The sequence below is a fragment of the Chionomys nivalis genome, chromosome 13 (assembly GCF_950005125.1).
Source record: "Chionomys nivalis chromosome 13, mChiNiv1.1, whole genome shotgun sequence".
NCBI lineage: Eukaryota > Metazoa > Chordata > Mammalia > Rodentia > Cricetidae > Chionomys > Chionomys nivalis.
In genome coordinates this window covers 9,185,540-9,201,275 of record NC_080098.1, presented here as the reverse complement: position 1 = coordinate 9,201,275, position 15,736 = coordinate 9,185,540, and the positions used below count along the sequence as shown (strand labels likewise).

General features: G+C 42.3%; 1 protein-coding gene across 12 annotated transcripts in view; it reads right to left on the bottom strand.

Annotated features, from left to right (window-relative positions):
• Abi1 (abl interactor 1) overlaps nt 1-13,035 on the bottom strand; it is an 85,585-nt gene extending 72,550 nt beyond the window's left edge. For 7 of the 12 annotated variants that reach the window (XM_057786988.1, XM_057786989.1, XM_057786996.1 and 4 more), the window contains exon 1: nt 12,787-13,034. In XM_057786988.1, coding sequence (XP_057642971.1) covers nt 12,787-12,903 — 117 coding nt within the window. In that variant the 5' untranslated portion in view covers nt 12,904-13,034. Of the gene's footprint in view, nt 1-12,786 lie in introns of all 12 variants that reach the window. The other 5 variants (XM_057786993.1, XM_057786992.1, XM_057786998.1 and 2 more) reach the window with 2 other exon arrangements.
• Between the last annotated feature and the right edge of the window lie 2,701 nt (nt 13,036-15,736).

Genomic DNA, 15,736 nt, shown 5'->3' with positions numbered 1-15,736 from the left:
CAGAATAGACACAATAAGCAAGTATTAATGTATGAAAGAGTATGACAACTTTTCATCTAGACAAGGAAAGCACTAGTACATAATATCCATCAAAAGAAACAAAGTTTCTCAGTCAGAGAACAACATTAACTAAGATATAAAAGTGAGTTTAAACAGAAAAATAGGAAAACTGAAAGCCAATGTGGTGCTTTGAATGAGAATGATACCCACAGAATCATGTAATCATATATTTGAATACTTGGTCCAGTTGGTTAAAGTATGGTCTTATGAGAAGTGTGGTATCACTGTGGGCAGGCTTTGAGATTTCAAAATCTCATTCAGAGTGTGTGTGTGTGTATATGTACGCATGCCTCTTGCTTATAAATCACAGATGCAAGTTCTCAGCTACTGCTCCAGCACCATGCCTGCTTGCCTGCCAGCCATCATACTACCATGATGGACACAAAATCATCCTTTGAAACTATAAGTCCCCAATAAACTCTTTCTTTCATAAGTTGCTTTGGTCATGGTGTTGTATCACAGCAATTGAAAGGTAACTAAGAAAATCAATATGGCAGGCAAGATAAGAACAATGAGGTAAATCCAACTATTATATACAGACCTTCCCAGACCTCACTGTGGTCTTAATACGCGTTGCTATGACAAAATATCACAGACCAGGTAATACATAAATAACAGAAATTAATTTAACAATGTATTTGATGTGGAAGAGTGTGTGTCCATGTGTGCATGGTGCCTGCAGAGGCCAGAAGAGGGTGCTCCAGTCTCCTGGAACACACAGCTGTAAACCATCACGTGGGTGCTGGGAAGAGCCTGAGTCCTCTGGAAAAACAGCAAAACCACTACTGAGCCACCTCTCCAGCTCTTATTTCAGTTTTAAAATCTGAGACCACCCAAAAGTCAAGCCGTAGACATTTATTTTATATATAGTGAGTCTCAAACAAGCCAAACACACTCCCTCTAAACCTTGAGTAGTAACTTCATTTATGAGGACAGAACCCCCATGACAAGCACCTCCCAAGGCCCCAGCAACATGAATATTGAAGGGGTAACATAATTCAAACTACAGCAGTATATTTATGATAAATCCTTAGTGAATTTTAAGCAGACAGTGATTTGTTTTGTTGTGGTTTAGTTTGGTTTTGGGGTTTTTGAGATAGGGTTTCTCTATGAAGCCTTGACTGTCCTGGAACTCACGCTGTAGACCAGGCTGGCCTTGAACTCACAGAGATCCACAGCCTCTGCCTCCTGGGTGCTGAGATTAAAGGTACAGGCCACCACTGCCTGGCTTGTTTTGTTTTGAGACAGGGTTTCTCTAGGTAGCTCTGGCTGTTCTGGAATTTACTATGTAGACCAGGCTGTCCTTGAAATCACAGAGATCCACCTGTCTCTGCCTCCTAAGTGTTGAGATAAATGTGTGCAGCACTGAGCCCAGCTCACCATCCTTTCTTAAAAATATTTATTTGTTTGCATGTATTCATACCATAGTGTAAATGTGGAAGTCAGAGGGCAACTGGTGGGAGTAAATCATTTCAATGCACCACACAGATCCGAAGGTCACCTCGGGTCATGAGGCTTGGCAGCAAGTTCTTTGAGCCAATGCGCCATCTCATCTCATCAGCACAGATTTCTACTTTAAAAGTACAATAGCACCAACAGAAGCTCAATGTGGATAAGAAGGAGATAACTGGGAACTTTTAGCAAGTGTGTCTAATCATCAGCTAATGCAGTGGATATAAATTAGGCAAGCTTAAGAGTCTCTTTAAAAGCTAGGTGTGGGGTGGAGGGCTGGAGCAATTCAGCACAATTGTTGCTCTTGCAGAGGACCCAGATTCAGATTTCAGCACACAGATAATGGCTTACAACCATTCATAATTCCAGTTCCAGACGATCTGGCACAAAAGACAAAACAAAAACAGAAAAATAACCAAAGCAAGTTACTTAAGAGTCAGGTGTGCACCCATAAGCTGGCACTAGCTGTCTGACCACCCCCATTCCCAACACCCCCAGCCAAGACAACTTGAGATAATCATGCCAGGAACAGTCCCAGCCAGGGCTGTCTGAAATACTGGGACCAGGCTTTACTATCACATGTCAGAGGAAGAGTGCTGGCCCAGGATAGGGACTATGACCCTGCCACAGCTCGTCTAAAACACAAGGCCTAATGACTGTAACTGATGTTAAGGGACAGACTGTGACTGCTCCAAGCACTTTTTGTCTTACAACAAAAACATGTTGCTTTTTTTTCTTTTCTATTTTTGTAAGAGTACAGTTATAGCCGGTGGTGGCGCACGCCTTTAATCCCAGAACTTGGGAGGCAGAGTCAAGTGGACCTCTGTGAGTTTTGAGTCCTGCCTGGTCTACATGGCGAGTTCCAGACAGCCAGGGCTGCTACACAGAGAAACCTTGTCTTGGGGGGAAAAAGGAAAGTTCTACCGTTTCCACCTTGCCCTTTTCCCTTCAAACCCTCCCACCTTCACAGCCTACCTTGCTCTCTTTCAAACTCATGGCCTCTTTTTCTTTCATTGTTGGAGTCTCTGTATGTGTGTGTATTCGTAAATACATAAATACAACCTGTTTAGTCCTTATGTTACTTGTATGTATGTTTTCAGGGCTGGCCCTTTGGTATTTGATAACCAATTAGAGGACACAGAAGTGGCTCTTCTCTGAAGAAGACTATTTCTCCCCAATTCCTTAACTGCCTGTAGGTTTGGGGTTTTTGTTTGTTTTGTTTTCCTTTTTGCCTGGAGTTGAGGCCTTGTTGGCTTTCCCCTTCTTGTTCCCCTTAGCTGTTCTGGTCACTTGTAGGCAGGCGTGTTGGTGAGACTTCACGAGTGTAGCTTCTGCCATTTCTAAGAAACAATCCCACATCAAACTTCCTGTTCCTCTGGCTCTTTCAATCTTTGCACCCTCTCCTCTACAATGATCCCGAGCCTTAGGCTCACGAGTTGTGCTGTAGATGTAACCGTTGGAACTGGGCACTCAAATACTGACATTTTCTGTAATGCGCCTCTTTTGCAAAGAGAAGTTTCCTTGTTGAGAGGTGAGGACTACAAATAAGATCAATATTTAGAATGTATCTATGTGAACTGTACCTATTCAAAAGAGGAGCTAGAAAGCTGGTAAAAGCTAGAGGTGGCAGATGACTCCAAGGAAACAGTGTCTTCCAGACACAGCAGGCTGATACAGAACTCAGACTGTGACGGCACACACAAAACCTACACAGTATCAAACCAGTCAAAGAGCCAACAAAAGGGAAAGTGAAATGGACAAAGTTCCACACAAACTAAGAGGCTATTTGCAATTGAAACCTGCTGAGAAAAGGAAAATCTATTTTCTATAATCAAGTTTTACTGGGTATATCAACTATACTCCAGGGCAAGTCCAGGCCCAAGAGTAGTTGACCAAGTTTACCAACACAAAAATCTAAACAGACTCCATGTGGGGTTTTTTCACCTTTTGTTTTGTTTTGTTGTCATTTTTTGCCTTACTAGGATCTTTTGTTGTTGTTTTGATATTCTCCTTTTCTTTTGCTTTTTGCTTTTGGAGGTGCCCTGCTCATATACACACACTGGTCAGGACATAAAATGGATCTGAAAGAGTTGGGGGAGAAGGATAATATGATCGAAATATATTGTATGAAGAAATTATTTGGAATGTAGTTAGGGACTGTGCTGGTTTAGAAAGGGGTGGGTATAGGTGCTCTTCCAAGACCCATGACTTCACCAGCTCTGGGGAGCTGGCTCGGTTTCCAGAACCAGGCATGATTTCCTTCTTGTGAAGCAGGCCAGAAGGCCAACAGACTGCTTTTTCTTTTTTTTAAGTGACTCACTTAGTGAGTCAGCTGGGAGACATTCTCCAGTGCCGCCTCTCCTCATATTGGAGCATTATATTCCATTTTTAAAAGGTGTGGTGGTTCACACCACTGTCCCAGCAAGCAGCACTCGGGAGATAAAGGGTGGAGGGTGCCCTGAGTTTTAGGTCAGCTTGAGCTACAAGATGAGACCTGTCTCAACCAAACAAACAAAGAAACAAATCCCCCCACCCAGCCCCAATAAAAGAAAAATCATTTTAAGTCATTTAAAAATAATTGAGAGACTGAATATGGTGCAGCCGGGGAAAGTGCTGGCCAGTGAAAGCATAATAAACTGAAAACCAGGTTCTCAGAACCCACGGTGAAAGGAACAGACTAACTCTTGAAATGGACACTGGCACACGCACAACTCTCTTTCCCTCCCTCCCTACACACATACACACCCCTACCTGATGAAAAGGAAAAGGAAAAAAATAATAATAATAGAACCTGTCAGGTCAACTAGTAGTAGTTTGGGGCGGGAACAAGTTGAAGGACAACACAGTTGCGAGGAACCAAGCACAGCTGCTACAGGAAGATCAGGAGTTCAAGGTCATTCTCAGCTACCTAACAAGTTAGAGGCCAGCCTGGGCTACATAAGAGGGAAGAGAGAGATAGAAGGGAGGAAGAAAAAGAGGGATAGAGGAAGAAAGAAGTTACTTGCTTTGTAGTTGCTTTTTTTGGGGGGGGGCATTTGTTTGAGTCGGGGTCCCATTCTAGTCTAGGCTAGGCTGCCTGGAACTCACCCTGTAACACAGACTGCCATGAACTGGTGATGATCCTCCTACCACAGCCTAAGTGACAGGATTTACAGGTAGTAGCCATCACGGTACACTTACCAACAATAACACATTACCCTTCCTGGATGTTCTATTTGCTCTCAGATTCTCTTACAAACACTGATACACTATCAATTAATCCTGAAAATTTTTCTAAGTGAAAAAAATTAGTAGAGCCAAGAGTAAGAGTAGATGAGTCAACATAATGATACCACAAAAAACAATCTCAAAGTCTTCTTTCTAAAGATAAGTATATACTATTAAAATTATCAAGTCAGCTATTTCTTTTTACATCAAAATTCATTAACTGTTATTTTTACTACTACCCTTTCAATGCTGCACTCTGAAAAGACTGAGGGGAAAGATCCTCCCTAAAACGAACAGCACCTCCCGGCAGTGACCCAGATACACAGAGGTCTGAGAGAAAAGTCCATCTTTGCTCTTTATTGCTGAACCCATCAAGCCCGCTGGTACTACTCACTGCTGCTGCATCCTGTGTTAACAAGAGACCACAGCCTCCTCAACCACAGTCACTGCTCTCCAGGAATACTCCAGGCTTCCAGCACTGAGACTGCTGGGGCAGTCGATCCTGTGGGCTGGGCAGCTACTTAGTGTGAAGCTTCTCCAGAGCAGACACAGCCCATACTGTGTTCCCTTTGAAATTCATGTTCACGCAATTGAGTCTTTCTCTAAGAGCCCTGACTAACACGCCCCGCCATCATGAGTTGAGGGTCAGTTTCTACATACTTTCCACTGCAATGTGCTGCCTCATCACAGGCACAAAGGCAAGCAACGATGGGTCAAAACCTAGAGCAGAACATTTCCTCCACATAAAAATAAATAAAAATATTTTTTAAAAAATTTTTAAAAAGTTCCATCAGTTCTCGCTAGTAATAATCCCAAAGAGACTTACTGAGTATATTTTAGTGCAAACTATTGTCTGGAAGCTTGTATTAAAACTAATGTTTACTCTTTTTCCGTTTGTAATTTTAATATTGAAAGTTTTTGGGTTTTTTTGTTTTGTTTTGGGTTTTTTTTTTGTGTGTGTACTCGTCTGATTAGTCGTGGTCTGGCTTTCTTTTTTAAGACAGGCCCTACACAAAGACTGTAGATCAGGCTAGCATCAAACTCACAGGAAATCTATGTGGCTCTGCCTCCCTCATGCTGGGATTAAAAACAAGTACTACCACACCAGGCTCTTAATTCCTCTTCTACACTGTACTTTCTCTATACTTCTTTGTGTCCTAGAAGACACGCTTAGCTCCTCCAGGATACGGCTGTTTACAGTACATACTTACTCTTAGTGAAGTTAAATACTAAGACCTAGATAGCTGTGAGTCAACAAAAAGTACATTTAAAAAACTGGGGTAAGAGGTTGAATCTAATATTAGACTATGGAAATATCATTCTATAAATTCAGTGAGAACAGTGTACATATAAAAAACATAAAAATTTCAGTTCAATGTAAATTTGAGAATATCTGAAAAGTCTTGATTGGAGTATCACACACACATATATTGAGATAGGATCTCACTACACACACACACACACACACACACACATTGAGATAGGCTCTCACTAGGTAGCCATGGAACTTGCTATGTTGACCAGGTTGGACTCAAACTCCTAGAGATCTGCCTGCCTCTGCCTCTCTAGTGCTAGGATTAAAAGTGTGCACCACCATACCCAGCTAAGATTTTTTTTTTATTGTTTTAAATCATGTGTATGTATATGTGCCTGTATATTGAGCATTTGCAATTGAGTGCAGGTACCTATACAAATCAGAGGCATGAGAGCTCCCTGGAGCTGGAGAGAATTACAGGAGATGTGAGCCTCCTGATAGGGATCAACTTGGGTCCTCTGGAAAAGCAGTCTACTCTAACTGCTGAGCTCAGTGAAAAGCTAGCCTAAGACTTATTGGCAAATCTCCATACCACATACCTACCTGCTCTTCTGATTGCAGCTAAAAACTTCGAATGCATTTTAAGACTAGCGCAGGATCTGAGAGGCTCCGACACCTGTCCAACAGGTCTACCTACTGCAGTAATACTCCTAAAAACTGATACACAAACTATTCCACCCATGGAGTCTGTCACAGCTGAGGAATCTGAGTCATTAATAGTACGGCCAACCAAAACTTATTTCACTCTTCTGAGTCTTAAATTCCTCATCTGTACAAGGGCACTCCCTATGACAGACTGTTTATAAGGAGTAAACACAAACTAGAAGACATTATAACAGATTATTGATCCTCAATAAGCAGGATCAATCAGGACTGGTTCTCCTTATCTGTGTGTTCAACAATCATGTATTAAACCTACAGCTGAGCCAAACTATTTTTTAAAGGAATCTCCATATGCTGTACACACTTTCTCATCACTATGTCCTAAAAACTATTATGTAGGAAATGATGTGGGTCTTCTATCTATCTGTTGTTTCGTTGGTTAATTAATAAAAAAACCTGCTTGGCCTGATAGGTCAGAACATAAGTGGGTGGAGTAGACAGAACAGAATGCTGGGAAGGAGGGAAGTGAGGCAGATGCCATGCCTCTGCTCTCCAGATCAGATGCCATGGAGCCAGCCACCAGGTCAGTTATGCTAAGTCTTTCCCAGTAAGCCACCACCTCATGGTACTACACAGATTATTAGAAATAGGTTAAGCAAGATATGAGAGTTAGCCAAGAAGAGGCTAGACATAATGGGCAGTGTTTAAATGAATACAGTTTGTGTGTTGTTATTTTGGGGCATAAGCTAGCCAGGCAGACGGGAGCTGGGCAGTAAGAACGCAGCCTGCAGCTCCCACAACAGGAAAATGTTGTATGGAGCTGCGGGGCTGCGTCCCGCCACCCAGCTAGCTTTACCCGAAATAATTACACGGAAACTGTATTCTTTTAAACACTGCTTGGCCCATTAGTTTTAACCTCTTACAGGCTAGCTCTTACATATTGACCTAACCCATTTCTAATATTCTGTGTAGCACCACAAACTGGTTTACCAGGGAAGATCTTAACCTGTGTCTGTCTGGAGTGGGAGAATCATGGCGACTCACTGACTCGGCTTCTTTCTCCCAGCATTCTGCTCTGTCTACTCCACCCACCTAAGGACTGGCCTATCAAATGGGCCAAGGCAGTTTCTTTATTAACCAATGAAATTAACTCCTCCATCAGGAAAATGTAAAAATTTCGGGTCAGTGTGATAGCTAAGCAGGTAAAAGTGCTTGCCTCCAAGCCTGTGAGTTCAATACCCAGGATTTCTAAGGTGGAAAGAGAAAATTAACTCCTACAAGTTGTTCTCTGATCTCCATAAATTGACAGTGGCACATGTGTACAAACACACAAATAGTAAATGCAATTTTTAAAAAATATTTTCGCAGAACTTAGACTGTAATCTAGAAATGAGAGAACGTAATACACACAAGAGTATATATGTAGGCTGGATGCAAATCTAGGCCAAACCACGGAGAAGAATTGAGCATGCAAGGTCAAAGAAGGACACCTATGTTACCCTTCATTACTCTAATTAGTTTCTTCACACAAGACAGGGTTTCTCTGTGTAACAGTCCTAACTGTCCAGAACTCACTTTGTAGACCAGGCTGGCCTCAAACTCAGAGATTCACCTGTCTTTGTCTCCCAAATACTGGAATCAAAGGTGTGTGTCACCACTGCTAAGCTCACACATTCTTCTTGAGGAAACTTCTTGCAGAAAGCAACCAATTCAAGTTTAAAAGGAACTTAGTACTGGAATCTGAAGATTCATGTTTGTTCCAGGAATTATTACTAGCTATTGAACTTTATTTAGATATCTAATGTCTCTGAACCTAGATGGCTTGTCTGTGGTCCGGGAGGAAGAACAAGAGGAAGATGAGGAGGAAAGGGCACACAACAAAAGGAAAAGCAGAAGCAGAGGAGGAAGAGAAAGCAAGCATTGGTGGACACACACACAAGAACACAAACGAACACAAACACGACCACTTGGGCCCAGAAGTTTGAGGCCAATCTCCTTAGTCAACATAATGAAACTGTTTTTCAAACACTACTTTTTTTAAGTTTCTTTAGATTTTTTACATGAAGTCTTGCTGTGAAGGCTAGGCAGATTAGTCTCAAATTTCTGATGTGAAAGTTATGATCCTCCTGCCTCAGCTTCCTGAGTGTTGGGTTACAGGTGTTTACCACCTTCCCCATTTCAAAATAAAAAGTTTAAAGCAGGAATAGCACTTTTAACAATGAATACCACTTATAAACAAGCATAAACTGTACAATACCAACAGTTAAGCTTCTGCCAACCTCAAACTATTCCTGAGTATCAAAAGTTACCTCCTTTCCAAAATTAATGTGCATTAATGAAGCAAATGTTATGAGAGCTTGATTATTTCACATTAGCATGTAAGACTAAGAATTAAAATGTAATTTGCAGGAGCTTCTGGTGATGCATGCACACAAACATATATACAGAGCAAGAAACACACATAATTTAAATCAATAAAAATACTTTTTTATAAAAAAGCATTTGCCAGTCCAAATGAAGTTGATAAAATTTTAGCCAGAAAAATTAGAAAGTGAAGTTCTAGGATCACCAAAGGCAAAAGCTGGAAAAGAAAGTATGAAGACCAATTCCTTGGAACAGTAACATAGAAACTACTGGCTCTTGAAAATGATAATCACGTGGAAGGCACGTTTACATACTGCAGGTCTCAAGTACCCTAACCCTAACTTCTCAAAGACCGTTCTAGCCTTTCCTGAGCCAGCACAATCTTCATCCCAGCAACTTTTCCTTTATATCTACTGCTCATTTAATTTTCTTTCCTTCCTAGTCCCCCAAGGTCAAAACAGTAATAACTCTAAAGTTATCTATGCTCAAGGCTCAATGTTCCTAGGGTAAATCTACCAGGGGGAGAAAATGTACTCAATCTTACACCAAACAGAAACAGCAAAGGCTTTCCTAAACACCAATATAAAAATAGCTGAGAATTTTAATATTTTGTTTGTCTGATTTTTCAAGACAGGGTTACTCTGTGTAACAGCCCTGGCTGTCCTGAAACTTGCTCTGTAGAGCAGGCTTTGCCTCAGAGATCCGCCTGCCTCTGCTGCTTAAACACTGCGATTAAAGGTATGCACAGCACACCCCACCTCCCTATAACATTAAGATATGTGTGTGTGTGTGTGTGGTGTGTGTGGTGTGTGTAAGCATATGCCCACAGATGCCAGAAGCAGCATGAGAGCCCTTGAAGCTGGAGTTCCAGGCATTTTGAGCTGATGTGGGTGCTGAGATCTGAACTCTGGTCTGATCTTCTGTGAGAGTAACATGTACTCTTGACTGCTAAGCCATTTCTCGAGCCCTATTTATAACTTTTAAACTCCATCCTTTTTAAGGCAACTTAAGAAATCTTTTAATAAATTTGGCTTTTAATGACTCACTTAAGAACTAAACTCAGCAGGGCACAAAGCACTGCAAATACTCCCTCAACTTCTCAGCAGAACAGGCCTGAATTCTCGAGATATAAGGAAACAACAAAATAATTATCATGATAAAACTCACACAGCAAAATTAATATCTCACAGTAGGTATGATAATTTTGATGAGACAGTGAATCTCTGTAGTCCAGCCTGGACTCCAGACCAGCCACGGCTGCATAATGAGACCCTGTCCCCTTAATAAACTTTTTTCACAAAAATAGAGTAGCTATACTTCCAATCACAGCACCTGGAGGCTAAACAGTTCCAACAGCCTGGGCTAGAATGAGGTGTGTCTGAGAACAAACACATACAAAGCAAAGAAAAATTAACAACTTACCCTAATTAGGGCTATTATCAATTAAGATGGGTTGTGCTTAAGTAGGTGTGTCTATACACTTATTTGTGCAGGTCCCCATGTAGTCCAGAAGAGGGTGTTGGGTCCCCTGGAGGTGGAGTTGCAGTGCAGGAAACAAGCTGGAGTTACAAGTGCAGTGAACCCAAAATGCAGCAATTTCAAGGCTTTTCAAGCTAAAATAACTTGCACATTTTTTAGTATCTATAAAATATAAGATCACTTTTCTATCTTTACACTATATCCACATTTCTGTAAGATCTTAAAGTGTATTTAATGTATCTATTATTAGATTTACTCATTTTTTAAGTGTTTTGCCTGCATGCATATAGGCAGACCGTGTGTGTCTGGTGCCCCCAGGGGTGAGAAAAGCCCATGAGTCCCTGGAAAAGTCCTTAAGGATGGTTGTGAACCACCATGAGGGTGCTGGGAATTGAAACAAGGTCCTCTTCAAAAGCAACAACTGCTCTTTACCACTGAGCCATTCCTCCAGGCCTTAAAATGTGGTTTTAATCAGCTATATATAGTTTTCAAAAACAAGTAACACAGTAGGCACAGCAGGCATTCAACAAGTGTATCGGCAGATCACCAAAGTCAAAGGTTGGAAAAGAAAGCATGAAGACAAATTCCTTGGAGGACTGCTCCAGATTAAATGTTACTAATATGGACAGTGACAAATATTCAAACAATTCTCAAAACAGTATCTCCCTCTGAGAATAAAACCTAAAGCATGTGCTAGCACAGAAACTACTGGCTCTTGAAAATGATAATCACACGGAAGGCACGTTTACATACTGCAGGTCTCAAGCAACCTAACCCTAACTTCTCAAAGACTGCTCCGGTCTTGCCTTATGAACCAGAAGTGAGTTTCTAGTCTTCTCCGATACAAAGAAATCTACTACTTCATTTGCATCTCCTGCAAACTGTTAGTTCTTACACAATCATGAGACCACAAACTACTGCATACAATTCACTTACAATCAGTAATAAACACAAGCAAGCATCTGTCATAGTCAAAATGCCAAGAATTTCTAGATAAATTAGTAAGCAATTTCACATTGTATTTAAAGACTAAATAATGTCTGCTAATCTTTTTTATTCATATTCTTCTCTACACTAACTCGTCTTAGAAAGAAATGTCAAGAAAATAAAGCAACCACTATGACATTACTGAGTGTCAATCCAACAATCCAATAACATTTGGAGGAAGATAACTATAAGACATTTTCCCAATGAATTTCCCTATGAATCATTCGTGCTTTATAATAACGAGTATACATTATCCTAAAGCGGAAGTAAATATGATGATGAGGAGGAAAAACCCGACTTGAAAACCGCCAAGCACGCGGATTTCCAAACCTTCAATTAAAAGATTTTTAAGATGAATTCTATCAAACCCTTAGACTCACTCCCTGCACCTGATTGAGGGGTCTGTATAAATGTGACTCGTGACATTTTTTAAAAATAAATAAAAGGCACACCCTCTAGGATGAACTGACATAATCACCCCCACCCCACCCTCACACATCCCGCTTTTCCTTTCCCAGCGCCTTTTCCCTGCCCATTCCTCTCGCAGCTGTCTGGGTACTAGACTCATCACATTTGGCAGAGGGGCGACAGCAAGGTGTGGGGGACCAAGGTGACCAAGGGAGAATGCGGGATCTCCGAAAGGGCTTCGGACAGGGGAAGAGTGGCTGCGGGGTCTCCAGCCAGGGAAGGCTGCGGGGTCTCCAGCCAGGGAAGGCTGCGGGGTCTTGGGACGAACCTGGGCCAAAAGAGGCGGCACGGAGTAGAGCCCGGCCAAGACTGCGGAGAGCAGAGGGAGCAGAGCCCGGGCAGGGGAAGACTGCAGGGAGCACGACCTGGTCGGACAGGAGAGACTACCGGGAGCACAAACCCGGACAGGAGAGGCCGCAGGGCGTACGACTTGGCTAGGAGAGGTTTCGGGGAGCACGACCCGGCCGTGAGAGGCTGCAGGCAACAGAGACCGGGCAGAGAAACTGCGGGGTCTAGGAGCCAGGGCAGGCGACTGCGGGATTCAGAGCTCGGCGGGGGCAGGCGGTCCGGGCAGGCTGCGGTGAGCACGGCCGGGCCGGGAGCACAGCCGGGCCGGGAGCACAGCCGGGCCGGGGCAGGCTGCCGGGACCTCAGCCGGCTGGGCACACTGGGAGCGGCGGCGAGGCCGGCGGCGCCCGCGGCGGCCCTGCTCCTCGCCCATTTTCTCGCGGCGGCCACTTCCTGTATCGCGGCGGCCGGGGCGGAGGGTGGCGGAGTAGGGCAGCTCCCACCGCGCCCAGCCTGCCCGTCGCCCCGGCCACCCCCGCCGGCAGCCCGCCCGCGCTTCTCACCTGTATGTAGTTGTTTTCACAGTAGTCCGCCACCCGGGTCAGGTTCTGGTAACTCTCTATCAGCGCCCTCTTGCCAGACGGGATCTCCTCCTCTAGTAACATCTGCAGCTCTGCCATTTTCCACCCCTCCGCATCGCTTCCTCTTCGTGTTCAAGAAACAGAGGCAGCTGGGTCCGCCGGGGACCGGAGCGCCGCACAGACCAGACTCTAACCACCCACCCGCCCTCCGCCGGGTATTGTGGGACTGCACCTCCTCCTCTTCCTCCTTACTCTCCCCGCCCTCCTCCGCCCGGGACTCGCCGCCGCCAGAGCCTCACTTTCTCGCGAGAATCATTTCCCCCTTTGACAAGGAGACTCCACCCCCTCCCGTGGCATTGCTTTCTGGGAATTGTAGTTTCGCCAAAGCTAGACTGCGCATGCGTCCAAGGAAGCTCCCGAAACTGGAAGGAATTTAAAGAACCAAGGCAGATCATTCAGTTTTAAATCTAGAATCTACTCTAGACCGGAAGATGGCGCCACAGGGTGATCTAGGCAACGTAATTATTTCTATGACAACACTGAAAATTGGCCGAAATTAATTAGAATATGCCAGTAAATCAAAGGCATCCAATCACATAAGGATTAAAAACAGACTCTGAATCCTGACTTCAATTTTGTGAGAGATATGACTAAGACTTTGCCTTCTTATGCCCCAATTCATGTAAAACTTAGAAAACAGTATCAGTTCCAGATGTGCATCAGTGTGCTTGATATTGCAGAAACAAATGAAGCAATACTAAACATTCAAATATCAAAAAGAGAAAAAATGAGCATGACCTCAAACAACATCCAAGAATTCCGGAATACAACCAAGAGAATTCACAGGATAAAAGAAAATATTGAGATACATGCCAAAGATAAAGGAAAAATAGTCAATGAAATTTTAATTAAAGATACCCCACGTCTAGGGAGATGAATGGACATATAAGCTGTCAGGAATACAAAGCAAACTTCAGAAAAAAAAGCTGTACTAGAAAAACACCTACACACCTACAAAGATGAGCACACCAAACCAATAGCAGATTTCTCATTGACAACCTAAAGAACAGAAAAGCATAAAAGGTTATATCCCAAGCCCTGGAAGTGAACGCTGCCAACCAAGATTGCTAACCCAGAAAAGCCATCTTGTAAAATTGATAGATAAATTAGGGCATTTCAGGACAAGCTCACACAAAAACAATTCACATTAACTGTAGTAGACACTTAAAGGAAAACTACATACCAAGGAGATAGAGTCTCAGGCACAAGATCACAAAAAAACACAAATTTCATGAGGGGAATAGAAGGACAAAGGACACCTCACGTCTAACACAGAAAACCTTCCAACACTAATAAGGAATAAAGAAAATAATAGCAAAGTCAGTCCACCAGATCAACTAATATTAAAATGATAAAAATTAGTCAGCACCTCTCAGCAATAACCTTCAATGGAAAGGTCTCAAATCACAATTTAAAAACAACAACAAACAAACAAAACACAGACTGGCTGGCTGAATTTAAAGCCTAGGGATAGACTGGAGAGCTGGCTCAGCAGTTAAGAGTACTTGCTGCTGAGTTCAACTCCCAGCAGCCACAGCATTTCTCAGCTGTCTGTAATTCCAGGTCCAGGGTATTCATTGCCCTCTTCTGACTTCGGTGAGCCCAAGGGATGCACTGTCTGCACAGACATACATGCAGGCAAAACACCCATACATATAAAAAATTAAATGAAAAAAATTTTTAACTAGATCCAAGTAACTAAAACCGACGTGGTGGTAAGAGTCAACACCTAAAATTTATCTTCTGATCTGTACACACACACACACACCCCAAAATGTTAAAAATAACAGAAATGAGTAATAAATGCAAAAGTTCTTATATTTTTGAATGTTTCAATGTTTTAATTAAGAACTTTTTAAGAACTCTAAACCAAGACAGTTAAACAAATGGTAGATGACTTTTTATTTGCACTTGTGATTCTGTTCATACAAATTACTACAACAAATATGTAAAGCTATGACAAATTACGCATTTGACCAAAGCACTTCGATTTAAGCATAAAACCGATTCAGATGGTCTAAGTTTGTGCGTAAGAGCCAAGGAGCTGCCTACTGGTTTCTAGGCGGCCTTCTTTCTAATCAGAATCCACTGTTCCTCAGCTGCAGATAAGACAGGGCCCACTCTGTCATAAACAGGGAGCTGTTGTAAAACCAGATAATATTCTTCAGTCCAGATCGTTCTCATTCAGTTAAAATATCCTCCCTGGTGCCTTCCAGCACTGTAGTATGTATTCTGCTGACCTCTTTTATTTATTTATTTATTTATTTATTTATTTATTTATTTATTTATTTATTTATTATGTATACAATATTCTGCCTGTGTGTATGCCTGCAAGCCAGAAGAGGGCACCAGACCTCATTACAGATGGTTGTGAGCCAACATGTGGTTGCCGGGAATTGAACTCAGGACTTTTGGAAGAGCAGGTAATGCTCTTAACCACTGAGCCACCTCTCCAGCCCTCTGCTGACCTCTTAATCTCATAAATTAACTTTGTTTTGAGTCCATTTTATGGTGGTTGAATTCACTTTTGTTTTAAAAATTGGTTTAAATTTATATAAAACTCTGTACATGTTCACAGATTATTGCATAAATAGCATAATCTTCATCATTTTCTATTAGTTCCAAGAAGAATAAAGGTGATTCTCATCTAAATGTTCAAGTTAGCAACTTTAAGAAGGGAAAGAGAGATTCTGTACTTCAGGTTTCTTTGGGATTGAATGAAAATCTTGCTATCAAGGGAGGAGGCTGGAATGAAAAGTCTGTAAACTCTCCTCACAGATGAGACCGGGGTAAAAAGTTCTTACTTTATAAAAGGAATATCTTACAGTAAGGAATCTACAGATTTAATAAAATTTCCACCAAAATTCTAATA